At 52.7% G+C, this 27,389-nt stretch overlaps 4 protein-coding genes across 10 annotated transcripts in view; 3 read left to right on the top strand and 1 right to left on the bottom strand.

The window, feature by feature from the left end:
• IP6K1 (inositol hexakisphosphate kinase 1) overlaps window positions 1–13,232 on the top strand; it is a 60,700-nt gene extending 47,468 nt beyond the window's left edge. For all 3 annotated transcript variants that reach the window (XM_047094714.1, XM_047094712.1, XM_047094713.1), the window contains 4 exons: window positions 1,341–1,551; window positions 6,065–6,246; window positions 9,237–9,412; window positions 9,768–13,232. In XM_047094714.1, coding sequence (XP_046950670.1) covers window positions 6,126–6,246; window positions 9,237–9,412; window positions 9,768–10,301 — 831 coding nt within the window. In that variant the 5' untranslated portion in view covers window positions 1,341–1,551; window positions 6,065–6,125 and the 3' untranslated portion in view covers window positions 10,302–13,232. The remainder of the gene's footprint in view (window positions 1–1,340; window positions 1,552–6,064; window positions 6,247–9,236; window positions 9,413–9,767) is intronic.
• Window positions 13,233–13,728: 496 nt separating this feature from the next.
• GMPPB (GDP-mannose pyrophosphorylase B) lies at window positions 13,729–17,355 on the top strand. Its single transcript, XM_047094951.1, has 9 exons — window positions 13,729–13,956; window positions 14,071–14,151; window positions 14,243–14,291; window positions 14,427–14,569; window positions 14,785–14,943; window positions 15,030–15,108; window positions 15,183–15,310; window positions 15,427–15,609; window positions 15,692–17,355. The coding sequence occupies exons 1-9, from the start codon at window positions 13,828–13,830 to the stop codon at window positions 15,821–15,823; spliced, it is 1,083 nt and encodes a 360-aa protein (XP_046950907.1). The 5' UTR covers window positions 13,729–13,827; the 3' UTR covers window positions 15,824–17,355.
• The window catches only part of RNF123 (ring finger protein 123), a 30,938-nt gene continuing 19,586 nt past the window's right edge, over window positions 16,038–27,389 (bottom strand). For 4 of the 5 annotated variants that reach the window (XM_047094946.1, XM_047094945.1, XM_047094947.1 and 1 more), the window contains 13 exons: window positions 24,409–24,586; window positions 23,461–23,535; window positions 23,224–23,311; window positions 23,043–23,130; window positions 22,870–22,954; window positions 21,401–21,540; window positions 21,113–21,301; window positions 20,940–21,015; window positions 20,644–20,728; window positions 16,919–17,061; window positions 16,675–16,769; window positions 16,454–16,539; window positions 16,038–16,377 (listed from right to left, as the gene is read on the bottom strand). In XM_047094946.1, the coding sequence (XP_046950902.1) occupies window positions 16,257–16,377; window positions 16,454–16,539; window positions 16,675–16,769; window positions 16,919–17,061; window positions 20,644–20,728; window positions 20,940–21,015; window positions 21,113–21,301; window positions 21,401–21,540; window positions 22,870–22,954; window positions 23,043–23,130; window positions 23,224–23,311; window positions 23,461–23,535; window positions 24,409–24,586 (1,449 nt within the window). In that variant the 3' untranslated portion in view covers window positions 16,038–16,256. Of the gene's footprint in view, window positions 16,378–16,453; window positions 16,540–16,674; window positions 16,807–16,918; window positions 17,062–20,643; window positions 20,729–20,939; window positions 21,016–21,112; window positions 21,302–21,400; window positions 21,541–22,869; window positions 22,955–23,042; window positions 23,131–23,223; window positions 23,312–23,460; window positions 23,536–24,408; window positions 24,587–27,389 lie in introns of those variants that run through there. The other variant, XM_047094948.1, reaches the window with a different exon arrangement.
• On the top strand, window positions 17,457–20,287 carry AMIGO3 (adhesion molecule with Ig like domain 3). Its single transcript, XM_047094950.1, has one exon. It carries the CDS (start codon window positions 17,776–17,778, stop codon window positions 19,297–19,299), a length of 1,524 nt encoding a protein of 507 aa, XP_046950906.1. The 5' UTR covers window positions 17,457–17,775; the 3' UTR covers window positions 19,300–20,287.

The raw sequence follows: 27,389 nt of genomic DNA, 5'->3' as shown, positions 1-27,389 counted from the left end.
TAAGAGCAGAATAAAATCCTGCAAAGGACTCAAAAGTGACCTCCTGAACGCCCTTTCTTAGAAAGCTACTTTGAAGACATCTTCCACTCTAAGGAGTAAACCAAGAGTGGGAGAAGTAGAGGACCATAGAAGGAATGACCCTCAACCCTCACCCTGGTCAGCGTGACAGCTGTGTGGCAGGCCTGGAGGACACTTTAGGTCAGAGCACAAGGGGAGCCCAGGAGACAGAGAAGATTGGCAGACCAGAGAGCATTCAAGCTGGAACAGTTGAGGTTCTAGTGAAGACAAGAAGTTACAAAGGTGAAAACCTGCAGGAGAGGTAGCCATCTATGAAAGCAAGCCAGGGTACAGATGCGAGGCCCATGGAAGTGTGGCATACATTTGAGCAGTATAGTGGGAAGTATGAAAAAAGAATTTCAAGTTTAAGGAATTTTTTCTAAAAGGGCCTAGGGAATGAGGATGAAATGGACCAAAGAGAAGGATATTCTTAGTCTGACATTGACTTATTCATAAATGCTTCTCATTTTTGTTCAGATTATGGAGCCAATTTTGTACACCGGGAGTATAAAGGAGACATGTAGTGACAGAAGGTTAGATGTGGAAGTTAGACAAAGGGCAGCCTGGACTTTGTTTTTTTTTTTTGTTTTTTTGTTTTTTGTTTTAATCTCCTTGGGTTAGGTTTCTAGGTATTGTGTTTTAAATCCTTTGTTAACGATTCAGAAGAAATAACGGATAACCTGTTGGGTAAAAAATGGACACGGTAAGCTGTTTTGCCTGAGTACAGCATGGAGGGTAGAAAGGTGTCAACTTAGGAATACTGGTGGTTTGATGAGGCAGAAGTTCTGTCTGGTGAGGTTAGAATCGCCTGATGCTTAGTGTGGGCAGAAGACTTCTTTTTGGGACTGTTTTGCTGGAAGAAGTCTTGTCTCTAGGTGACTCTGCCAGGCAGAGAGAAACAGAGCAAGAAAATGACACAGGGAATGGCAGTATCACAGAGCAGTTGTATAAGTAGAGGGTTAAATCATGTTAGGTGTGGGTGTCTCCAGTGAACACAGTTCTTTTGAATGGTACAGGAGTCAGTCGTTGAAAATCAGAGGGCTGCAGAGGAGAGTGGGAAATAAACAGAGATTAACCCCCGATCAGAGGTTAAGTAGCAGACTTAGAGTTGGGGTGAGTGGTCAGCTGTCTTCTGGAAAGAGGTCTGTTGGTCATTGTTCCTACATTGATCTTCAGTTGGTTCATGGCAGGTGATGTGCTGTGAGATGGCAAGTGCCAGCAGTCTGTGCTGCATAGACCCAACCTGTGTAGACATTTGTTGACTGCTGCCTTTTTTTCAACAGGCGTGGTGTCTGTCTGTTTTGAGGGAGACAGTGATGGTTACATCAACTTGGTGGCCTACCCTTATGTGGAAAGTGAGACTGTGGAGCAGGATGACACACCAGAGCGGGAGCAACCTCGGCGCAAACACTCCCGCCGGAGCCTGCACCGGTCAGGCAGTGGCAGTGACCACAAGGAAGAGAAAGCCAGCCTGTCCCTTGAAACCTCTGAGAGGTAAGGGGGTGGTGAGCAGGGTGAAGGTGCATGACTGGTCCTGGCATTACAAACACTCAAGACCTCTCTAGAGTCCTGACACATGGGGAAGTAGGGCCCAAGCTTGGGGAAAGATGGCTGGTATTCTTTGGCTACCACCTGAGTGTGTCACATCACCCCAGTGATGCTGCCTTCTGTGTATGGATGTAGCTGGTCAAGAGAGAGTGATGGTGAAGATCTCAGCCCTTCAGAAGCAAGGACTCCCCATGCTCTGTGCTCTCCAGCTTTGTTGTGTCTCACACATAAGGTCGAAATGCCTTGGTCCACGGTGAGGTTGCACCTGCTTTCAGACCTGTAGGACTGCCCAAGCCCAGTGAGAGGCCATCCAGACCAGTGTTCTTTAAGGGTTCTGTACAAGGTTCTTTGACCTCTATGAGGTCAGCTGTTAACCCTTTCCCTGCAACTAAAATTTAGTTTATTGCATTGGAAATTATTTTTCTTGTAGATTAGGAAAATAGTGTATAAAGCATTGTCTCTCTTGATATTTTATGCAAGAAATGTGAACTCTCATAGGGTAGCTATCATCAAAAGGACAGACAATAAAAGTGTTGATGAAGATTTAGAGAAATTGGAACCCTCTTAAATTGCTGATGGGAATGTAAAACAGTGCAGCCACTCTGGAAAAATAATTATTCTTCAGAAAGCTAACCCCATCAATGCTACTCCTAGGAATAGGAGTATTTACCAAGAGAATTGGAAAAATACATTCAGACACAAAACTTGTAAACAGATGTTTATAGTTGAATTATTCCTAACAGCCAAAAAATGAAAACAACTGTGTCCATCAGCTAATGAATGGATAAATAAATGTGGTGTATCCATATAATAGAATATTATCCAGTGATAAAAAGGAATGGAATGCTCATATGAGCCACAACAGGGATGAACTTTAAAAACTAAAGTGCTGAGTGAAAGAAGTCACAAAAAAACATATGTGATTCCATATATAGAAAATGTTCAGAATAGGCAAGTGCATGAGACAGGAAGGCAAGTTAAGGTATACCAGGGGCTGAGGGGGAGAGGAGGATAGGAAGTGACTGCTAATGGTGATAGTGTTTGTTTTGGGGGTAATGAAAGTGTCCTAAAAATTAGATAGTGGTGAAGTTTTATAACCTTATAAATATACTAAAGAAACCACTGAGTTGTAAAAAAAAAAAAAAATTTTAATAAAACTAACGTAAGCTAAAAATAATGTGAGCTTCCTGAAACAAGGTAAAATCAAAATTCTATGACTAAATTACTTTATATTTAATTTGGGGGCACCTGTCTGGCTGAGTGGGTGGAGCATGCGACTCTTGATCTCTGGATTGTGAGTTCGAGCCCCATGTTACTAGGTATAGAGATTACTTGAAAAAAAACCCCTTTTTTTAAAGTATATTTAACTTCACTTAAAAATAAGTTTCAGTGAATAAGATCTGTGCCTCAACTTAGAAGTTAGATTTGGGACTTTTCTTATATGCGTGTGGCAGCACATTAGTTTATCTCTGACATCAGGTCAGTTGAGCAACACGTGCTGTGCACCCTAGTTCCTGAAGCAGTAAGAGCCCAGAGTGTTCCGGCTCTCCTTACTCCCATTGATAGAAGAGGACACACTCACATCGAGGCGCACAGAACCCCACGAGACTCTGGCTGAGTGTGTGATGTTTCCTCTCTGGGCCAGATCTGCATTTCTGGAGAGGAGAGGCCTTCACTCTGAGTAAGCAGGGTCTCCAGGAGTTAAGCTTTTTTTTTTTTTTTTTTAATTTAGATTTTAGTTATTTAACTAAATATTTAACTAAATATTTAATATTGTACTGTAGTGCAATATTGGTTTCAGGAGTAGACTTCAGTGATTCATCACTTACAACACCCAGTGCTCATCATAACAGGTGCCCTCACTCATCTAGCCCATGCCCCCGCCCCCGCCCATCAACCTTCAGTTTGTTCTCTATCATCAAGTCTCTCTTGTGGTTAGTTTCCCTCTCTTGTCTCCCCCCTCTTCCCATACGTTCGTCTGTTTTGTTTCTTAAATTCCACATGTGAGTGAAATCATATTGTATTTGTCTTTCTCTGATTGACTTATTTTACTTAGTATAATACATTCTAGCTCTATCCATGTCATCGCAAATGGCAGGATTTCATTCTTTTTGATAGAGTAATATTCGTGTGTGTGTGTGTGTGTGTGTGTGTGTGTGTGTGTGTAAAATAGACTCTGGTCTGCAGAAGCACTTCTTCAGGGCTTCTTGTTCATTCCCCAAGGGGCTTCCTCTTCACTGATGATTGTGGGACCTAAGCTTAGTCATTCATGTGACAAGGAATGTTCCCCAAGTCCTCAAGCCCATAGCTGGCATTGAAGCCTTTCTCTCAATAGCTCTTTAGAGTGGGCTTTCTTTGGTCCGCCAAAGGAACAGAAATTGCTTCTCGAGTCATCTGGTGAAAAGCCAATGAACATAGAATAACATCAAAGTCTACCCATGTCCAGGTTCAAGGCTCTGCTCTGAAAGTGACAGCTCTGTGTGCAGTGACCAGACCTCTGGCCCGTTCTCAGAGGCACTAAGTCACTTCTAGGAATGCAGTTTATTCTTCACCAGGGCCAGAGCTACAATACCAAGGGTAATGCCAGGAGGAATGGGTGCCCCGTGCGGGCACAGAGGACTTATTTGGGTTTACTTGGCAGATGAGTAAGCCTTATTGTTTCTTAAAGAGGATCACAAAGAAAGCATCCATGAATGGCCTTAGCCATGCCCTCACCAGAAGAAAATGAGAGTTTTCTGACGCTGAGAGGCATTGGTGGCTCCTCTACTTTCAGTTAAAGGGGAAAGGGATCTCTGCCCGTGTCTCTCCGCCATTTCACCCAGTCTGTCCAATCACCCTGCAGGGGAATGTCAGCAATTTCTGGTACACACCAGCCCTAGTGGCTGGCTCAACTCTGCATGACTTACTCCATCTACAGTTAAAGGAGAGGCCAGAAGTTCTGGGGAGGACGGTGGCATTTGATATTGCTGCAGTGCTCTGCCTCTGCTCGGAGCTGCAGGCTTGCTCTGCTGTTTGCAGCGCACATGGCTTCTCCAGTGCTTGGCTTGGCTTGGCATGGTGAAGGAACATTGCAAGTTACTTCAAACATTTTTGTGTTGGTGGGAAAAAGGAAGTTGTAGTAAAGTCCTAATATTTTCAGTTGGAGTCACCTTCTCAATAAAACCCCTTTGTGGTTTGACTTATTTTAGAAATAAAATCCCCTTACTGAAATGGCTTCATGACTTCCACAGGCACAAACTTTGTCCACTGAGAAAGTTTCTTTGGGGCCTATCCTGCCTTTTTTTCTTTGATGTTTTCCTCTTTCTTCCAGGTTGATACACAAGCAGACAGACATTTATAAGCATATAATGTCAGCATATGCTTTCTTTAGATCTTATTAAAAATTTGGTTGTAGATGTGGACAGAAATATGATAGTTACTCGTGTTCTTGACAGTGGTGTCCCGTGCTCCACCCTATATTTGTTAAGTGTGTGACTGCACGTTTGTCAATTTTTGTATTTTTTTAAATTGTAAAGTACATCTAACAACGTATCATTTTCACCTTTTTTTCAGTGTATAGTTCAGTAGTATTAAGTACATTCACACTGTTGTGCAGCGATCACTACTGTCCGTTCTCAGAACTCCTTTTTATCTCTGCCAGAAGCTCCACACCTGTTAAATAACTCTCCATTCCCCTTCCCCCCAGCCCCTGGCAACTGCCTTTCTATTTTCTGTTTCTGTGAATGTGCAGTTCCCTCAGATGAGTGGAATCATACAGCATTTCTCCTTTTGTGTATGGCTTATTTCACTTTAGCAGGATGTTTCAGGGTTCATCCAGGTTATAGCATGCGTCAGAATTCCATTCCTTTTATTGCTGAATGACACTCCATTGTATGGGCACACCATGTTTTGTTTATCCATTTATCCACTGATGGACACTTGGGTTGCTTCACCTCTTATTTATTGTAATGATGCTGCAAATATTTGTGTAGTTTCTATTTGAGTTCTGTTTTCAGTTCTTTCAGGTATATACCAAAGAGTGCAATTGCTGGGTCATATATGATAATTGTACGTTTAACTTTTTGAGGAACCGCCAGACTTTTTCATAGCAGTTATACCATTTTACATGCTCTCCAGCAATATTTGAGGGTTCCAGTTTCTCCACATCCTCTACAACACTTGTTCTGGTTTATTTTTGTGATAGCCTTCCTAATGGATCCGGAGTGGTATCTTCATCACGTAATTTGGCGCAAAGAGTTATTTTTCAGACAGTTTTCAGAGACACAAGTATAAATACTACTTATTGCTCACTTTTATGCACTCTTGCATCTGGGGTCCCTGTGTCACCCGTCACCAGGGTCTGGTGCCACCAGGGTGGCAGATTAGGTCTGATCCAGGTCTCCTTCACCCTTTGCACTGAGACCCCAGAGGGTGACTCGTCTGAGCCCCTTCAGCAATGTGTTATGTTCTTCCTTCTTAGCTCCCAGGAGGCAAAGAGTCCGAAGGTGGAGCTCCACAGCCACTCAGACGTCCCTTTCCAGATGCTGGATGGCAACAGCGGTCTGAGTTCTGAGAAGATCAGCCATAACCCCTGGAGTCTGCGCTGTCACAAGCAGCAGCTGAGCCGCATGCGCTCGGAGTCCAAGGACCGAAAGCTGTACAGTATCCTTGTTACTACTTCAGCGGTGTTCCTTGCTGCGACCGTGGGTAGCTCCTGTGTCAGGATACCTTCTAGTACCATGGCCAGGGCCCTCTCTGTTCAGGAGCCCCACTTGTTCTCATCTCCCTTTTTCATAGGCTCTTTGTCGTTCTTTTTTTTTTTTTTTTTTTTTTTTTTAAGTTTATTTATTCTGAGAGAGAGAGAGCAAGCACACGTTGGGGAGGGGCAGAGATGGAGAGAGAATCCCAAGCAGGCTCTGCACTGCCAGTGAGAGCTGGACTCGGGGCTTGAATTCACAGACCGTGAGATCACGGCCTGAGCCAAAACCAAGAGTTGGATGCCCAACTGACTGAGCCACCCAGGCACCCCTGTCATTCTTTGTTTTATTGACATGTTTTCTTCTGCCTTTTGGGGCTGGTAAGCCTGAAGCTTCAACTTGGCAGTCTAGAAGAGTGCTGTTTGGTAGAACTTTCTGAGACCATGGAAGTATCTGTATCTGTGTTTAGTATGGCAGCCACCGGCCATACTGAGTAACCAAAATGTGGCTGCTGTGCCTGAGTTACAGAATTTTATACTTACTTAAATTCAAATTGCCAGATGTGGCTAGTGGCTACCAGATTTGTCAGTGCAGGTCTAGAATCAGGGATCTGCGTTTGTGTGCACACGTGCATATGCACACATACATTTCTCCACTCCCAAAAGATAATAATTACAAAGTGGTACTTTTTTTTGTCCAAAGAGAAACACCATACCTGAACAGCGTATAATAGTCTTTAAGATGGTAAACGCAAAGAAATATTATAAAATGGGAATTCTGCTGGTCAGTTACTATCTGAAGCAGTAGGCAGTAAATGACTAATACTTACTGAGAAACTGAGGGGAATGTGTTGAGGCCTGTTTACTCAGTTTTCGTAACAGTCATTTGAAGGAGAAAATGTTACGATGCCAGTTTAAAGATGAGGAGATGGCTGGGCGCCTGGGTGGCTCGGTCGGTTGAGCATCCGACTTCGGCTCAGGTCATGACCTCACGGTTTGTGAGTTCGAGCCCCGCATCTGTGCTGATGGTTCAGAGCCTGGAGCCTGCTTCGAATTCTGTGTTTCCCTCTCTCTCTGCCCCTCCCCTGCTCACACTCTGTGTCTCTCTCTCTCAAAAATAAACATTAAAAATTTTTTTTTAATAAATAAAGATAAGGAGATGGAAGCCTAAGGGGGTTAAGTGTTGTGCCCAGGCCCATGAGAGGCCAAAGCAAGATTCAAGAGCCCATGCTCTTGGGCACTGTGAGATATTTCTGCAGCCCTTTTTAAGTTCTATTGTCATTTGTTTATAAGTTATTGCAGATGATGAAATTAATAGCCAAATTTAATGGTTTTCTAGTAGATCTTCTTTAAAGAATTAGGAGATGTTAATATGTGCATCATCGAGCAATGCCAAGTATGTTATCATCCAAGACTGTGGTTGCTTCATGGTCCTCCAGTATGGAACTGAGGTCCAGGCTTGGGCCTTGATGACTTTTGGCAGCCTTGTGACTAGCCTGTGTACCTTTATCCAGGGTGGTTGCAGACCACAGATTTAAATGAGGACATGGGTATAAATACCAGCCGCCCAGGACCATAGAGGCATTTTGAGCAGAAGGTCCTAAAAGTACTAAGGGACAAGCTGAAGTATATAGTCCACTGGTTTGAAGTTTAGTCAGTAAATGGCAGGATAGAAATGTATTATTTATTTACTTACTTAAAGTTTTTTTTTTTTTTTAATTTATTTTGAGATAGAAGAGTGTGGGAGGGTGCAGAGGGAGAGGGAGAGAATCCCAAGCAGGCTCCGCACTGTCAGTGCACAGCCTAATGTGGGGCTTGAACTCAAGAACTGTGAGATTGTGACCTGAGCCGAAGTCGGACGCTTAACTGAGCTACCCAAGTGCCCTGACAGGGTAGAAATTTAAATCCATCTTTTCCTAAGATTCCTGTTTGGAAGTGGTAAACCTGATTTCTCGTGTTTGTGATAGTGCTGTGAAGATGTCTTCCCTATTTCTTTTAGGCCTGGATGCGGTATGGCTTGAGCAGGGCCTTGGTTTACTTACGGTGCCAGGGATGCATGTGAATCTGGCAGACCTTCTTTAGTTTGTGTATGCCTACCAGACAGAGTAAAGTAGAATAAAATAAATGTGATGGTATCAGCAGATTGTCATAGATCCATACCGTGGAAAATTATTCAGCCATAAAAAAGGAATGAAATTTTGTCACATGCTACAGCATGGTTAAAACTTGAAAACATTTTGCTCTGAAACAGCCAGACACAAAAAGACAAATATGAAGTATCTAGAGTAGGCATACTCATAGAGACAGAAACTGGAATGGCAGTTCCCAGACATGGGGATGTGAAGAGGAATGGGAGTGTGTGTAGTGGGTACAATTTCTGGTTTCTGTTTGGGAACATAAAAAAGTTCCAGAGATGAAGGGTGATGGTGGTTGCACAGTAATGTGAATGTACTTAATGCCACTGAACTGTGCAGTTAAAAGTAGTTAAAATGGCTCAGGGGTGGGGGGGCGGGCAGTGCTTGGGCAGCTTAGTCGGTTAGGCATTCAACTCCGGCTCAGGTCATGATCACACAGTTTGTGAGTTCGAGCCCTGAGTCGGGCTGTCTGCAATCAGTGCAGAGCCTGCTTCAGGTCCTCTGTCCCAATCTCTCTCTGCCTCTCCCCAGCTACTGCACGTGTGTGCTCTCTCTCTCTCAAAACTAAATAAACACTTTTAAAAAATAGTTAAAATGGTAAATTTTGTTATGTGTATTTTGCCACAGTAGAAACATTTTTGAAAATAATTGATAGGCCTGTGGTGCCTATCAATAATTTGATAGGTCACAAATTGAGAATTTGTGAGGTGAATACAGATTACATTTAAAGAGAATGCCCCCTTTTGTAGAAAAACTTGGTTGTGGTTTCATGGTTGGGGCTGATGGTGAGTGTGGCTGTTACTCTCCTTGACGTGGTCCAGAGTTCCTCTTGCTTGAGAACGTGGTGCACCACTTCAAGTACCCCTGTGTTCTGGACCTGAAGATGGGCACCCGGCAGCATGGTGATGATGCATCAGCTGAGAAGGCGGCCCGGCAGATGAGGAAGTGCGAGCAGAGTACGTCAGCTACACTGGGTGTCAGGGTCTGTGGCATGCAGGTGAGTTGCCCTGGTGAGAGCCTAGCTGCTGCCGCCCACGTGTTTGGGGTTGCACATGTGCCTGCCTGCTATCCATGCCAGGTGTCCTCCGGGCCCACAGTGGTCCAGAATCTCCTCCGAGAGGGTGAGTGCCCCACGGGATGCTGAGTGCATCCTTATAGGTATGTTCCCTGAGCCCTCTCGGCCTTACCTGATGACCTTTGGGCTCCAGACACAGAGCCACTGTGAGAGCCTGTTGCCTTGACATTGGGACGATTAAGGCTGGTCAGAAGTACTTTTGACAGTGCCTGCCCAGGGCACTATACGGTCATCAGACCTTTCTGGTGCTCACCCCCTCTGTCTCCTGGGCTTTCAGGTATACCAGCTGGACACAGGACACTACCTCTGCAGGAACAAGTACTATGGCCGTGGGCTCTCCATTGAAGGCTTCCGCAACGCCCTCTATCAGTACCTGCACAATGGCCTGGACCTGAGGCGTGACCTTTTTGAGCCCATCCTGAGCAAACTGCGGGGCCTGAAAGCTGTGTTGGAGCGGCAGGCATCCTACCGCTTCTATTCCAGCTCCCTGCTTGTCATCTACGATGGCAGGGAGTGCCGGGCAGAGTCCTTCCTGGACCGCCGGGCCGAGATGCGTCTGAAGCACCTGGATACTGGGCTCCCTGAGGTGGCGCCACCCTGTGGCCCTAGCACCAGCCCCAGTAGCACCAGCCCTGAGGCCGGCCCCTCCTCTCCACCCAAGGTGGATGTCCGCATGATCGACTTTGCACATAGCACGTTCAAGGGCTTCCGGGATGACCCCACCGTGCATGATGGGCCAGACCGAGGCTATGTGTTCGGCCTGGAGAACCTCATCAGCATCATGGAACAGATGCGGGACGAGAACCAGTAGGCCCCGCCCTGGGCCCCCAGAACCCCTTCCTCTCCACCCGCAGGCAGGGACCATTGCTCTGACTGAACTCGCCGTGAGGACACACAGACTTGCTTTTAAAGGGTTATATTTCTCTTTGGTGTAAACTAAAAGAAATGTTTTTAGCTGTAGCCTGGAATCCATATATATAAAGTGAAGGAGGGCACAACACACATCCTCACAGCCAGGCTTCTTTAGCTCTACAGTTCTGACTGCTGTGTCCAGGCTGACTTAGGAAGGAAGAGGTGCCCTTGGTGGATGGGCTTGGCAGCAGGGACAGGGTGCCCTTGGACGTTGATTTCTCTGGCCTAGGTCTTTGGGTTCTGTGGCTATAGGGCCCTGCAGGTTTTAGGGTGAAGCACTGGGCTGGTGCAGGGTCCCTCTGTGCTCACTCATCCTTTGTTCCTCAGAAGTAGAGGATTGGGTGCCCAGCTCTTGGGGACTTTCTAGTCTGGTGGTGTGGGCATCAGCCAGTGCTTTAACAGATGCCCCCAGGATACCACAGGGCCAATTGCACATAGCTGGACCCGTCCTTCTCAGTTCTGACCTTGGCGTGAGGCTAGATTCATGAAGCTGTGCTGAAGCCAGCTTTTGACAGAGAGTAGGCCATGGGATTCCCAGGCACTCTTTGGCACTTGAGCCTGCTCCTCTTCCTGCCTGCACACCCCAGCCAGCCTTTCTCACCAAGATCCCTTGCCTGAAGAGGCTACCCCTTCCTGCCCCACTGAAGGGGTCCCTGCTGTATTTGCCAAGGAGAGTTAATGTCCCAGCAGGCTCCAGGGCCTCTGGTGGCTCTGGCCCAGACAGTATTTGCAGTTCTTGGGCTATGGGTGGGAGTCCTCTTCCTCTAGCTTGGGCAGCTGTGCTGCCTCTGGATGGGCTGCCCGTCCCAGGGCTCAAGGTCTGTGGTCCGCTCAGGGTGTCACCTTTCCCCAGGCTAAGCTCAAGGCAGCAGCCCATTGTAAGGAGCTCCAGTCGTGGGAGGGAGAGCTTTTTTTAAGCTTGTCTTCTCATAGGGACATTGTTTGGGCCCTGGGTGCAGGTGCCCAGATTCTGCTAATGAGTTTTGTCTTATCATTCCTGGGATCCATCAGTCTGTCCATTTCTCCATCTGCCAGCCCTTGTTACTTGGGATCTTTCCCCTGGGCTGTAGCCTTGTTTATTAGTAAATATTGATTTCCATCATGCTTTCCTCAGCAAAATAGTCTTTTCCATTTCTGAGGTGAGCTTTGGCCCTTGTGCCTGTTGTCAGCAGGTGCTACCTTTTTACAAAGAACTGGTAGCAGATGAATTGTATGAGGTATTTCCCTGCTGGCCCAGCACCTTGTCTGTAGGCCTGGAGTGTGGCCCTGCTCAACAGTGTGGTACAGTGAAGGCCCAAGGGGCAACCCTTCTTGTGGTTTCAGTAATTTTTGCCGCCAGCCCTTAATGGCACAGAGACCTGCCACCTCTAACATGTGGCCAGGAGGTGACACGGCACTCAGCCATTGCCATGGTTAGTGCCCTCACCTCTGGGCCTAGGGCCGCTGTCATTGTCACTTTTGGCATGGCCCTTGTTTGGGCATTAAAGGTAAGCCTGCCAGTCTGTATATGAGAAGCCTTGATAACTGGTGGACTACTTTCCTAGTCCTTAGAGATGCAGCTTCACACATTTTAAATGGGCTCCTTGATGGATCCCATCTCTCTCGGCCCTCTGATCCTGGTGCCAGTGGTGGGCAGGTTCCCATTCCTTGGGGCTGGGAGGGACAGCTTGCCTGTTTCTGGTCAATAATGACCATCTTTCTTGTACCATTCTGTGGCTTCAGCCATAGGGGTAGTAGCTCTTCATTAGTGCAGACCGTCGTTTCCTGGCAGGGCAAAGGCCAAGACAGAGTCAGGGGCTGCTTGGGACTCCCTTCAGTTGAAACTCTCCAGCCTGGGGATGTGCTGTGCCGCCTCAGTTCCTGTATTTGGGGGAGCAGATGCTGCCCCATTCTCTTCGTAGTGAGAGAGCTATACCCACTTATCTTCAGTGTTTTCCTGGCACTAAAAAGAGCAGAAGGGTCTGGGATTTGCTGCTTTTCCATTAGGGCAGGACCCCTCTTTTCGGCACTTTTGACACTGGGGGGACCCAGCTCTGTTACCTGGTGGGTGTTGGGCTTGTGTGTGCACACATGCTCTCTCTCTCTGCCTCTACTCTCTCCCTGGTCCTTGCCAGAGAGCCCTGTCCCTGCCAGGCCCTGCCTTCCCAAACCCCAACTTGGGACCAAAGTAAAACGCGGGATCATGGGTTGGGGCGCTCAAGTGACCCCCCTCTATAGTGCTTACTTGGGCCAAGTCAACACCAGCCCCCTGGGCTGGGGGGGGGGGGGTGGGACCGGTGGTGCTTAACGAGGAAGGGGACCAGTGTAGCAACTTGCAGGAGACCCCACCTCTCCCCTCACGTTGGGGCCTGTGCAGTGGGTGTGGGGGTTTCCCCAGGGGCCAAAGCCCTGGGCTAATTCAGTAGCCGCTGCTCACTCGCACATCTGGCCACGTGCACGCCCCCTAGATGCAGATTGCTTGGAACTTTAAAGCTGTTCAATTTGGTTTTGTTTGTGATTTAAAAAAATGTTTTAATGAGAAAAATTGGAGCACCCTGGGAAGGACGTGGTTCCTTTGCTTCTCGGGGCACCGTAAGGCCTCGTCTCTAGGAATCGTTCTTTGCTCCACTTTCCTGGAAGCTGCCTAAACCTGCCCAAGCTGCACCAGGTCTGCACCCTCTTCCACTCTCGGCTCCGCCCACGGCTGGGCCACTGCGTCTCCTTGGGACCTTGCGTGCGGGGGAGGGGTGCTCGGCCCTTGGGCCCCGCAGCCCCTTTCTGTACACCTAGCGCTGCCCGCCCCGCTTGTGTCTGAGGTCGTGTATGTCAAAATAAAGCCGCTAGAAACTGAGCTGTGTCCGCGTCTTTGCAGTCCCGCGGCTCCGGGAGGCAGGTCCAACCCCGTTGCCCCGCGTCCCACCGCGGAGTCCCACGAGCCGATGCGCCGGGGCGGGGCCGGAAACGGCCGTGCGGCAGCGGACCCCGGCACCCGTCGGCGAGAAAGCCTCGCCCTTGGCGCCAGTTCCGCCTTTGGATCCGCCAATGGGCAGCTGACCCGCAGACCCCGTCCCGGTCCCCATGGCAGCTCGGCGTGCTCGGGCTCTCATTGGCTACGTCTGCCAGAGCGCCGCGCCCCGGCGCTCCGACGTCGGCGTCCGTGCCACGTATACGGCAGCCGATTGGCCGGCTCGGGCCAACGTCACCCCCCGCCTAGGTCCGGCCTGAGTTCCGGGCCAGCAGCTCTCCGTCTGGCGTCGCTTCTTCCTGTGTGCGGTCCCGGGTAGGCGTCAGGGCGGACTGGGCGGCCAAGGCAGAGCCAGAGTGGGTCAGTCTGGCAGGTGAAGGGCTCGGTCCGCGGCGGGAGTTCGCGGCAGGGCTCGGCCGGGCGGGCCGGGCCGCGGACGCTTCGGAGTCTGGGACTCACTCTCCGGCCGCCCGCAGGCGCGATGAAGGCACTGATCTTGGTGGGCGGCTATGGGACGCGTCTGCGGCCGCTGACGCTGAGCATCCCGAAGCCACTGGTGGATTTCTGCAATAAGCCCATCTTGCTGCACCAAGTGGAGGCGCTAGCCGCGGTAAGACCCAGGGTCGGTGTCGTGGTGGGACCTGGCAGGACGAGGGACTAGGTCGTGAATGCCCGTGCCTTCTGGCTGAGACCTTCTGTCGGCCGGCGCTGTTTTGTCCAACAGGCAGGCGTAGACCACGTGATTCTGGCGGTGAGCTACATGTCTCAGGTGCTGGAGAAGGAAATGAAGGCGCAGGAGCAGAGGGTGAGGCTCGGACTCTTGACCTTTTTCTTTGCTCCCCGCGCAACCACCCATCCTGTTGGGAGGAACCTGACAGGCGGCTTATCCCTTTCAGCTGGGAATCCGAATCTCCATGTCTCACGAAGAAGAGCCTTTAGGCACAGGTCAGTAAAGACAGGAAGGTTCCTTTGGGGTTTAGGGTCTGAGAAGGGGTGAGACTCAGCGTGGATGGGGTATGCTGAGCCTGGTTCCAAAGGTTCAAACCCCTAGAAAGATGGTGACCTGCACCTCTCTCCTAGCTGGGCCCTTGGCCCTGGCCCGTGACTTGCTCTCTGAGACTGCAGATCCTTTCTTCGTTCTCAACAGTGATGTGATCTGCGATTTCCCCTTCCAAGCCATGGTGCAGTTCCACCGGCACCATGGCCAGGAGGGCTCCATCCTGGTAAGGGATCAGGTCTTTCTTCTCTGACACTCCTGCCCCGATGCCCAGCCTCTTCCAGTCTGCGGCCCTTAACTATCTGCTTGTGTTGTGGGTGCAGGGCTGTGCAGTATGTGTCTTTAAGCATTTGGGGCACAGCCCCGGAGATTTAGGACAGTATGCATAGCATATCAAGGCTCAGGCACACTGGATTGGGCCTGAGGTCCCCCTCTACTCAGGTGACCAAAGTGGAGGAACCCTCTAAGTATGGTGTGGTGGTATGTGAGGCTGACACAGGCCGCATTCACCGGTTCGTGGAGAAGCCGCAGGTGTTTGTGTCCAACAAGATCAACGCAGGCATGTACATTCTGAACCCTGCAGTGCTGCGGCGCATCCAGGTGTGTAGAAGCCAGCTGCTGAGTGGGCTGGGGCAGGGCAGGCCCCTACCCCCCTGACCCTGCTCACGAGTTGCCCACTCCCACAGCTGCAACCTACATCCATTGAGAAGGAGATCTTTCCTGTCATGGCCACGGAGGGGCAGCTATATGCCATGGAGCTGCAGGGTGAGGCAGGGAGGCCACAGGCTGGGGGTGGGGTGTGGCTGGGCTGAGCCCCCTGATGCATTTCCTCCCAACAGGCTTCTGGATGGACATAGGGCAGCCCAAGGATTTTCTCACTGGCATGTGCCTCTTCCTACAGTCCCTGCGACAGAAGCAGCCTGAGCAACTGTGCTCAGGCCCTGGCATTGTGGGCAATGTGCTGGTGGTAAGGCCCCTGCCCAGCCCATCGTAAACCCACGTCCTCCCCCCACTCCCCACCCCCCCCCCCGACTTCATATCGGGAGACAAGTGATTCACTTGTATTTCCCTCATTGTCCTTAGGACCCAAGTGCCCGCATTGGCCAGAACTGCAGCATCGGCCCCAACGTGAGTCTGGGTCCTGGCGTGGTAGTGGAGGATGGTGTGTGCATCCGGCGATGCACAGTGCTGCGAGACGCCCACATCCGATCCCACTCCTGGCTCGAGTCCTGCATTGTGGGCTGGCGCTGCCGTGTGGGCCAGTGGGTAAGCCTGTGGGCTGGGCCAGATGGGGAGAGGGGCAGGGAATGTGCCTGCCTTGCTGACCAGGCCTGCCCCCTCCCTCGAGGTGCGCATGGAGAACGTGACAGTGCTGGGTGAGGACGTCATAGTTAACGACGAGCTCTACCTCAACGGGGCCAGTGTGCTGCCCCACAAGTCTATTGGCGAGTCGGTGCCGGAACCACGCATCATCATGTGAGGGGATACCATGGGGCTGGCTATCTCCATTTCCCTACTGGCATGGGGAGCTCTGGCTTGACACATCAAAAGGCCCTGGACTCGCCGTTATCTCAGAGGACTAGACAAGGCTGAAGCTGTTGGACACCTGCCCTCTCTTGTGGACATAATCTGGCAGGATCCTTGCTGGGCATCCTATACAAAGCCTACTCCCTCAAGAAGGTCCGGGCCAGGGCTGTATGGAATAATAATTTAATGTTCACTGTGGCCCTGACTGAAAGTCAAGCTCAGGCACAATTAGGACACGGCTGGGTTCCCGCCAATGAGGTTACACTCAGACAAGGAGGTTGGACATGGCGGGGATGGGGGAGGACATGGGGAATAGGGCAAGAGGAGCTCATAAATAGGGCCCAGCCTGGGTCTGAATTCAAGGGTGGAGGCTGCTGCTGTGTGGGCTAGGCTGCCGAGGAAGTGGTACTGGTACTGGCTGCCTTCTCCCAGTCCTCTACAGACACGATGGTGGCTTTGCAGAAGAAGCAATCCTTGTTGTTCATCAGATGCTGGTTGATGCAGGCTCTACAACGGGAGGAGGAGGAGGGTCTGTGTATCCCTGCTGCTTCCCCAGCCCCCTGCACCAATGGGGCCCACTTACTTGCAGGACTTGTGGCCACAGGGCTGGAACACGGCAGAAATGGGGTGAGCATAGCAGATGGGGCAGAGATCCTCCTCGCTGGTGGGCTGCAGGGAGCAGAGTGCAGGGTGGGCTGGGGTCAGATACCCAGACAAGGACACATGCCACACGTGTGTGGTATGCACATTTGTGCTAACGTGTGTTTGGGTGGTGTGGACGTGTGTGCAGTGGCTCCCACTCACCAGGGAGGCAGCTGCTGCCTGGGCCGACGCAGAAGTCAGGTGTGCCAGCATCTGTTCCACCTGGGCCAGCTCCTCAACGCTGATGTAATCTGTGTCTGGGGGTTGGTGGCAGTTGTCAGACCCAACGTGGCCCTAGAACCCAGTGCCTCTTAAATACCACAACTTGGGAATTTGCTCTTCTGGAGACTCCTCACCTAGGCCAGTCCCGGATCCCTCTTCCCTGACCCACCCCTGGCCCACTCACAGCTCTGTAGGGAGAAGCGCTTCCGGTCAGGGGCAGGCAGGACAGTGCCAGGGGCAGGAGGCTCTGGCTGCCCCAGGAGATAGCATATAGAGCGGAGCTGGAAGCAGGGATCAGCCAGGAGCACTGACGTGGCTCTTTCTGTCCTGGGTGGGAGAGGGTGCAAGGGTAGTCAGAAGGTTGGGCCTATCTGAAAACAATACCTATTGGAGGGGTGGGGGAGACAATTCAGCCCACCTGAATTGCCTCTGTCCCACCTCATCTCCCTGCTGCTCACACTGCCACACCCCCTACCCTCCCCGCCCAGTCCTGGGTCCCAGTAAGAACCATACAGCCCTTGTACCAGTTTAAATGGATGACTAGCAGATACTGAAACTCTACCTACCCCCTAATATACACTAACTCCAAAGAAAACAAATAAATAGCACTAGCAGCTTAAAGGCGTGCCTCCCAGGTTTTCCTGCTACTATTCCCGGGAAGACAGGCACCGGGGAAAGCCATAGGCTAAGAACAGGCTGGGATATCAGAGACGGACTCGCGCCCCCTCTGGCGGCCACCCTGGGACCTAGGTCGAGGTTGTGGGGGGGGGTGCCCCACCCCCTCCGGCCTGGGGCCAATGGGAGGCCGAGGCCCCGCCCTCCTCCAGGAGAGTATTTAGAAGCCGATCGGGGAAGCACCCGGAGAGCTGGGGAAGCCGGAGGAGGGAGTGCTGAGTGGAGCTCGGCCCCAAGTCCCGACCTGGACCCGGGAAGCAGGGGCGGTTGGCGTGTGGGGTGGAGCCCACATCCAGCAGAAGTGGGTGAGTCCTGGAGCCGCGCCCCACACAGAACTGCCCCATTCCACCCCCGGCAGTCACCACCATGGCCTGGCTGGTGCTGCTGGGCGCACTGCTGTGCATGCCGCGCGTCGGGGTGGGCAGTCTGGGCTCAGAGGGCTTTTTGCCCTCTGCACCCCATAACTGCCCCTACAGATGTGTGTGCGCCGCTGACCTGCTGAGCTGCGCGGGCCTGGGGTTGCAGGACGTGCCGGCTGCGTTGCCTGCCGCTGCTGCGGACCTCGACCTGAGCCACAACGCGCTCCAGCGCCTCCGCCCCGGCTGGCTGGCGCCACTCTCCCGGCTGCGCGCCCTGCGCCTAGGCCACAACGAACTGGACGTGCTAGGTCACGGAGTCTTCACCAACGCCAGCGGCCTGCGGCTACTCGATTTATCATCTAACGCGCTGCGGGCGCTTGGCCGCCACGACCTCGAAGGGTTGGGGGCGCTCGAGAGGCTGCTTCTGTTCAATAACCGCTTAGCGCACTTGGATGAGCACGCCTTCCATGGCCTGGGCGCACTCAGCCGCCTCTACCTGGGCTGCAACGAGCTCTCCTCCTTCTCTTTTGACCACCTGCACGGTCTGGGCACGACCCACCTACGTACTCTGGATCTCTCCTCCAACCGCCTGGGACGCATCCCAGTACCTGACCTGGCTGCACTGCCAGCCTTTCTTAAGAACGGCCTTTACCTGCACAACAATCCATTACCCTGTGACTGCCGTCTCTACCACCTGCTGCAGCGCTGGCATCAGCGGGGCCTAAGCGCTGTGAGTGACTTTGCCCGAGAGTACATGTGCCTGGCCTTCAAGGTACCCACATCCCGTGTGCGCTTCTTTGAGCACAGCCGTGTCTTTGAGAATTGCTCAGCTGCCCTGGCTCAGGGCCTAGAGCAGCCCGAAGTGCAGCTGCACGTGCAGATGGGTCGGTCCCTGAGGCTGCACTGCAACACCAGTGCCCCAGACGTGCGCATCGCCTGGGTGTCACCACAGCACGAGCTGCTGGTGGCACCAGGATCCCGAGATGGCAGCATCGCAGTGCTGGCTGATGGCAGCTTGGCCATCAGCAATGTGCAGCCGCAGCACGAGGGGGTCTTTGTGTGCCTGGCAGCCGGACCCCGCCTGCATCACAACCAGACGCACGAGTACAATGTGAGCGTGCATTTCCCACACCCTGAGCCCGAGACTTTCAACACAGGCTTCACCACCCTGCTGGGCTGCGCTGTGGGCCTGGTGCTCGTGCTGCTCTACCTTTTTGCGCCACCCTGCCCAGGCTGCCGCCGCTGCTACCGTCGCATCTGCCACTGCCACTGCTGGCCCCGGGCACCCAGCCCCCTCCAGGAGCTGAGCGCACAGTCCTCAGTGCTCAGCACACCACCGGATGTGCCCAGCCGCAAGGCCAGTGTCCACAAGCATGTGGTCTTTCTGGAGCCGGGCAGGAGGGGCCTCAATGGGCGTGTGCAGCTGGCAGTAGCCGAGGACTTTGATCTCTACAATCCTGTGGGCTTGCGGCTCAAGGCTGGCTCTGAGTCTGCTAGCTCCACGGGCTCTGAGGGTCTGGTGATGACCTAGGCTGCCCTGGGCCCAGAGCCAGGCCACTTGCCACCCACTGCTCGCCCTGCTCCCTGCTGCCGCCCTGACAACTGCCAGATGCTTGTGGGAGCGCTGGGCTTGGTCGTCCAGCCTCCTGCACGGCCTTGACCTCAACCACAGCAGCCCCACTCACTAATGGAGGGGCTGGGCTCCCCACCCTCTCTCCTGCTCTGCTCTAACACAGGGCCCAAAGGCCCTAGACCCTAGCAGGACCTACTGGTGCCCACACGTCCCACGAGGACTGGAACTGGGGCCATCTGGAAGAGCCCTTGCCTGAGAGCCCTAGGTACACCACCTCAGAGGCTGAGGCAGCTACCAAGCCGTGGTGAAGTACTGAAGCATAACCATCTTCCCCTTCCCAAGGGGACAGGAAGAGAGTGGGCCCACAGGGGAAGAGGAGAAGGGCTCCAAAGGAAGACCTAGGCCCCCACCCAGGGTGGAAGGAGGAAACATGCACCAACATCCAACCTACTTCAAGCTCCACAACTCCATGCAGTCTGCTGGGCAGGAAGGAAGCAGGTGGGACTCCTCAAAAGACCCCCAGGGGGCCTGGCCCAAGCATCAGCCAGAGTGGCCCTGCTCCCTCTGGTCAGGGGCAGCCACAGACCACTCTGAGAGCACAGCCTCTCCCATGGGCTCACAAGACAGCAGTAAGGGGCAACATGGCCTGTGCCCCCAGCTTTTTAGCAGTAAAAAGCCCGAGCATGGCCAAGATGGGAGGGCCTAGCCGGAACTTGCTGTCCCTCGAGGGTAGAAGCCTCTTAAGGTCTGGCTCTGATCTTGGTCTAATGGCTGAGGCAGTGCCCTGGTCTCATATGCTCTTACCACCCACCACAGGGAGGCAGGGAAGGGGGCGGGGGGCCTGGGAACCCCTCCTGCGTGGGTGCTGAGCTGGGGGCTCCTACAAGTCCTGGATCCAGTTGTTCATGGAGTTCCTTAATAAAGGTGGTACACGCTCATCACCGGAGCCTTCGTGAACACAAGTATCAGTGTGTGCGCTCAGCCCCCCTTCCCCGTAGTGCTGTGTTGGATGCTGCAGGAGAGCACCCCGCCCATGCCTGAGGTATAACCACAAGCCAGTGGCTATGCCCATGTGGCTCGGACCCTGTTCTGCTGGGGTCCCCGATTCTCCTACGCAGAGCTACTGCTGCTACCACCTGTTTAGGCAGTTTGTACCTCATGACCTCCCCCTGGCCTCAACGCCTGATGCTGAGGTCCATTTTAGAGATGAAGAAACGGCGGGCGGGCGGCAGGGAGACCCTGCCTGGTGCACTCCCCATCAGCCGTGCCAGCTCCCATGGGGCCCTGGTGCCTAACACTTACCCCGACGCCGGGCCATGCACCAGGAGCCGCACCAGGATGCCTGTCACAGCCACCAGAATGGGATAGTGGTCCACGCTCTCCAGGCCTGAAGGGAAAGGAGGGATCCAGGGATCCTGGAGAGGGATCCAGGCCTCCTGGCTAGTGCGAGCCCCCCTGTCCTCCCCACAGAAGGGCGACCTAAGGCTGAGGGTACCAAGCCTGCCTGTCCCAATGCAGAATGGACAATCAGGCATCACAACTCCTAGCAGAGGAACCAAGGCTTGTGCTATGTTGGGTTCAGGGCACTGGGTCCTCACCAGGCAGCCGCAGGGTGACCACGCGATCAAACAGGTTCCTCTCGGCCGTCACCCGGTTCAGCACCTGGTTCAGCAGCTGTGAGGGCAGGAGCCCATTGGTGGAGTGGATGGGTGGGCTCACCACCGGGGGGGGGGTCCCCAGGGGCCCCCCCTCCCTGCCCAGATGGACACACCTGTGCGAGACGCCGCAGCAGCATCTCAGAGGTAGGCCGGGTCCAGTCCAGGAATATCTCAGGCACCAGCGTGATGGTCATCTCCAAGACACGCAGCAGGCTGACCGAGAGGTCAAAGCAGGTGGCACACACCTTGAGCTGCCGGCTGTCCACAAAGTTCCGCTCTAGGCGCTCGGCAGCCTGTTGGATCTGAGCCACCAGCAAGTGGGCAGTCAGTGGCCTGGCCACACTGCAGTTCATGCCTGGTCCTCTGCAACACCACAGCCCACGTGACCCACTGTGACCCACCTCCTGGATCATGCCGATGAACTCAGAGAAGGCCCAGTTGAGCTGGTTGAGGACGCTGTTGAGGAAGCTGGGTGCCACATCAGGACCCTCCCGCAGTAGGTCTGCCATGTGCTGCTGAAGCAGGGTGGAGGGGCAGGGCTCTGCAGGGGCATTGACACGGTGGCATCACTGGGGACTCTGGTCTGTGGTTCCTGCCTGTCTACCTCTGTCCTGACTTGTTGGGCCATTGGTGTAAGGACAAAAAGATGACTCCCTGAGGATGCTCAGGTCATGAAGGCAGGGAAGACAGGGTACAGTGCTGCCTGGGGGTTAGGGCTAAATCTGTCCCTCCTCCTGCTGGCAAGCCACATGCTGAAGTTATTCCTGGCCCCACACCATCCCTTTGGCTTAGAGCAGGCCCCCAGCCATAGCCTGCCCCCAAAGAAGTCCTCAGCTGCATGCCCCTCAGAGAGGGCTAGACCCAGACAGGGTGACCTAGGCCTCTCCTCATTCATTTCAAGACCAGCATCCCCGAGACCTACTGTGCCAGAGCCCTGCCGTCCTCTACTCTCCTCTGCTGCCCTTGGCCTGGCCTTGGCATATGGCCGAGGTGGTGGGTGCCAAGTCTGGGCTGACGGGGAGCGGTAACCAGAGCCCTTAAGCCACAGCCGGGCTGGACACCACCCCCCACCCCGTGCAAATCAATAGTTCCTACAGCCAGCAGGATGAGTATCTAGTCCCACTGCCACTCTAACTGCAGCTCAGTTCCACCCGCTGGTGCATCCAAGAAAACCGGCAAGGACTTGATGAGTGACTTCACACAAGGCACTCAGTCTCTGGGGACCCTTTTGTGCAAAAACCCTGCCCATGAAGGCAGAAACACATCACGTAGGCCTAGGAAAACCACCAAGTGGGGTGAGTGCAGAGTATGGCAGGCAGACTGCAAGGCAGAAAACCCAGGACCCAGGAGGGGCCTAGGTGAAGGTCCTCAGGCTCACAGGGCTTTGCTGGGCCATCCATGGCCCCTGGAGAGACAGTACAACCTCTGCCCCCAACCAAATTCCCCTTCCTCTTGGGAACGCCATGGGCACCCTCTGGGGCCCTGACCAAGCCCCAGTCTGTGCCCCTGCCTTGACTCAAGTACACTGAAGTGGGAGGTGGACATGGTGCCAGGACGAGGCTGGAGGTCAGGGAGCTGGTTCGGAGTCCTCACTCTGAATAAGCTGCCAGCACCCTGAGAAGATGCTGCCCCTTTTCACCATGACCCATGCACAGCATTCAGGCCCAAAGGACACACATGGGACAGGGGAGCAAGGGGGAGGTGTCCCAGAGTGTCCTTGGACTGGGAGGAAGCAGGGTAATGGAAATGCCGGGGGGCAGAGCTGGGGCCCAACAGGAGTCCGGGAGACAGGCCAGAAGAAGCGAGAAGAGTCCAAGAAGACCAACAGCAGTGGGCCAGAGCCATTGGGTCACCCAACCTGGACACTCACTCTGGAGGCTAGGCAAGTTGGCGTCCTCTGGCTTGGTTTTCAGCAGGTGCGGCAGCCGTGTATAGCGGTACCCAAAGCCACAGCCCTGTGGGTAGGGTCAGTGGGGGGTCAGGGAGGCAGGGAAACCCTCCCCTTCAGCCAGCCATAGCCACTTTCCATCCAACCACACTTACCCTCCAGAGTCGCACCAGGATCCAGTTGGTCTGGGCCCAGGGCCGCTGCTCATAGGGAGCCAGGAGGCTCCTTACCATGGCAATACGCCTGCAAGGGCAAGGGGTGGTGGGCACAGGGTGAGGCCAGACATGGTGCTGTGCAGGTCAGAGTGCCCGCCTCCCTGCTCCGACCCCCACTCACTGCTCCTCTGGGATCCGCTCCACAGCCCGCAGGGAGTGTGGGTAGCACACGTAGCTAGCCAGGGCCTGCATCAGCGAGTCACGGATGTCTGTTGGGACAGGCTGTGCCTCAGCAGGTAGCTGGCATGAGCCCCGGCCCCCATGCCTCAAGCCCACCTGGCCAGCATTCTGCAAAAAACGGCCAGCCAGAAGTGCCATCCCATCCCCATATCCCCAAGCCCTTTGTAGGGCACCTCACCAGTGCCCACGATGCGTGTATCGGCAAAGTGTTTGGCAAGGATGGCAGCCAGGCGTGTCAGAGTCTCTTCATAGCCTGCAGGATGGGGCAGTAGGAGTGCTTGGCCGGGAGCGGGGGTTCCAGAGGCAGGCACGTCCCTTGGCAGGGTGAGTGGGCTTGGGCAGCGGGCTCCAGAGCTGACTTCAAGGGCCAGTCTGGGCCCAAGCTGTCATCTAGGGACTTTGGGCATGGCATTCACTGACTGTGAGAGGCCATTGCACAGACTCACTGTGGGGGAGGACGGGTCCTGCAAGAGTCCTGACTGGGCTCAAACCCATCTCCGCACACATACTTGATGGCTCAGCAGTCAAAGCCCCTTGGGCACCCATGGCTCCGCCTCTGAGGACAAAGCCTGCACCTAGGCCTGGGGCGGGGCAGGGGACAGGCCAGGGGCCTGACAGCCCACAGCCTGATCCAGACATAAACCACCAAACCCAGCCTGAAATCAGTAGTCTGCAAGAAGCCCAAGCTCCTACGTATGGCCTCCAGCAGGGTACCACCACCCCTTACTGCGATCTGCAAACACAAGCCGCTCTGCCTTTGCATGGGCTGCCACATCCCACGTGCAGTGCCAGGGTGTCTGTGTGAGGCCAACCGGCTCCCGTACCACAGCAAGAAGGAAGTGAAAGCGGAGGGGCCCCCACTCCGGCACTCCATCCTGTCTCTTTCCTTCCTAGCATCCGGGAGAAGCTGTTGGCTCTGTGGCCGCTAATACCAGGGCAGGGCTCTCCACCATGTGGGGCTTTTGCAGATGCTTGTCTAACACAGCACCAAAGAGAACAGGGGCTACCTCCCCTCTTTCCTACACGGACGTGTGCTGCTGGGCCATGAGGGTGCAGAACAGGGTTGCTAAGGGTTTACAATAAAGGCCCTTTTCCTGCCCCCTCCCGGCCTGAATGGCTTTGTCACCTGGGAGCTCCTCCATGCTGTGCACGGGGCCAAAGTAATTCTTGAGAGCACTGTAGCTGTTGATGGCCACGCTCAAGTAGAACTCAGGCATGAAGGCAAAGAGAGAACCTGTGCGGTCGCCATGCTCGACGGTCCGCAGGCAGACGCGTAGTAGCCAGTAGATATCTAGCATCTTCTCCTATAGGAGGCACAAGGGGTGCTGCTAGGCTGTTCGTAGAAAGGGTTGCAAGGGGCAGGGCACGGTCTGGGGCTCGGGAAAGGCCTCCTCGTTAGTGGCTCAGGCAGGACAGTCACATGCTTGATAGGCAAGAGGGTGCACCCTGTGCCTGGAGAGGCAACACCCCAGCCTAGATCAGAATTCTGGCTTGCATTAGTAAAGGTACACAAGGTTTTAAGTGAGAAGGTGTCATGTGACCATAAGTCTGAGTTGGAGCACTGCCCAGTGCAAAAGGAGCTGCAGGGACGAGTGGGGGCAGGACAGTAAAGAAGCTACATGGCCTCATCTAGGCCCAAGACAGCAGACAAGGGACTGGAAGGCCAGGAATGGGGAAGCACCGATGGGCTGTGGGGGCAAGGGACCGGCTGCACCAAACAGGGCCCACATTTCTGGGGGTGACGGAACCTCCGTGGAGGTCAGAAGTACCGGAAGAGAAGCAGGCCTGGTCCAGGGCAGAGGGGATGTGGCTTAGGATATGTGCAGCATATGGTGCCTAAAAATGTCCCCAAAGAGGTGGTGTTGAAGAGCATGATTACATGCAACAGAGGCCATAGAAAGCAAACCTGCCAAGGGCCTTGTTCCACATGGTCTGTGCCCAGGAGGGGTCACCGAGCAGAGCAGAGCAAAGTCCCAGGCCCCAGCCCAGACCACCCAAATCTCTCAGAGTTGGAGAATCTGGACTTGACACCAGCTCTGATGTGCCCTCAAACTTGAAAACCCGAGAAGACACAAGCAGGGGTCAGAGGGTGGGCCTGAGCCAGAAGGCCTGCTGGGAGCATACTGCCACAGAAGGCCAGAGAAGACCAAGTCTAAAGAGGGGATGGAACCTATGCACCCAGGGAGCCACTGCATTGCAGGGGCGGGGAGGGGGGAGAGATGTGTCTGCAAAGGGAGCGGAGGGCTTGGGAGGGACCGTGCAAGACTATTCCAGAGAGGTGGAGGAACCTGTGTTGGACCAAGAGTGAAGGGAAGATGAAGAAGCTGTGATACAGACAAGGAAGAGGGGAATGGTTGTTGGAAGGGAGTGGTTTCTGTAAGCAGATGTAGAGTCAAGGGAGGGGCATCACGGACTGTTCTCTTTACTAATGGGAGAAAGTGAATGAGCAGGAGGCAGGAGGGTGAGCACTGAAGATGGAGAAGAAAGCAGTTCAACATAGCAAGGGCTGTGTTATGAAAAGCCCACAGAGAACATCACATTCAATGGTGAAAAACTGAAAGCGTTTTCTCTAAGATCAGGAACAAGACAAAGATGCCCACTTTTGCTACTTCTATTCAACACAGTACTGGAAGTCCTAGCCAGAGCAATTAGGAAAGAAAAAGAAGTAAAAGTCATCCAAATTGGAAATAAAGGAGTAAAATTATCCCCATTCGCAAATGATGTGATCTTATACGTAGAAAACCCTCAAGAATCTAGCAAAAAATTCGACAAAGCAGGAAAGAATATCCAGTGGAAAAAAGTCTCTTCAACAAATGGGGTTAGGAAAACTGGACAGCAACATGCAGAAGAATGAACCTGGGCCACTTTCTTACACCATACACAAAAATAAAACCAAAATGGTGAAAGACCTAAATGTGAGACAGGAAACCACCAAAATCCTAGAGGAGAAAGCAGGCAAAAACCTCTTTGACCTCGGCCGCAGCTACTTCTTACTAGACACATCACTGGAGGCAAAGGAAACAAAAGCAAAAAATGAACTATTGGGACCTCATCAAGATAAAAAGCTTCTGCACAGTGAAGGAAACAATCAGCAAAATAAAAGGCAGCCTACAGAAGAAGATATTTGAGAAAATATTTGCAAATGACATATCAGATAAAGGGCTAGTATTCAAAATCTATAAAAAACTTATCAAACTCAACACCCAAACAACAAATAACCCACTTAAAAAATGAGCTGAAGGCATGAATAGACACTTTGCCAAAGAAGACATCCAGATGGCTAACAGACACAAGAAAAAATGCTCATCACTTGTCATCAGGGAAATACAAATCAAAACCATGATGAGATACCACCTCACACCTGTCAGAATGGCTAAAATTAACAACATAAGATGGGGCACCTGGGTGGTTCAGTCAGTTAAGTGTCCAACTTTGGTTCGGGTCATGATCTTGAAGTTTATGAGTTTGAGTCCCACATCGGGCTTTCTGCTGTCAGCACAGAGCCCACTTCAGATCCTCTGTCTCCCTCTCTCTCTCTGCCCCTCTCCCCGCTCTCTCTCTCTCTCTCAAAAATAAGCATTAAAAACAACAACAACAACAACAACAACAATACAAGAAACAACAGGTGTTGGCAAGGATGTGCAGAAAGGGGAACGTTTTTGCACTGCTGGTTCCTCAAAAAAATAGAACTACCCTACGATCTAGCAATTGCACTGGTAGGTATTTACCCAAAGGATACAAGAATACAGATTCAAAGGTTTATAGCAGCATCATCAACAATAGCCAAAGTATGGAGAGAGCCTAAATGTTCATCGATTGATGAATGGATAAAGAAGATGTGGTGTATATCTACAATGGAATATAACTCAGCCATCAAAAAGAATGAAATCTTGCCATTTGCAATGATGTAGATGGAGCTAGAATGTATTATGCTAAGCGAAATAAGTCAATCAGAGAAAGACAAATACCATATGATTTTACTTATATGTGGAACCTCTGAAACAAAACAGATGAACATAAGGGAAGAGAGGGAAAAAAAGGAGAAGAGAGGGAAACAAACCACAAGAGACTCATAATAATAGAGAACAAACTGAGGGTTGATGGAGG

This window comes from Lynx rufus, unplaced genomic scaffold, assembly GCF_022079265.1.
Source record: "Lynx rufus isolate CCGP_SWC_20201006 ecotype Redwood Valley unplaced genomic scaffold, mLynRuf1.p SCAF_4, whole genome shotgun sequence".
NCBI classification, from domain to species: domain Eukaryota; kingdom Metazoa; phylum Chordata; class Mammalia; order Carnivora; family Felidae; genus Lynx; species Lynx rufus.
This window is presented reverse-complemented; position numbering and strand designations above follow the sequence as displayed.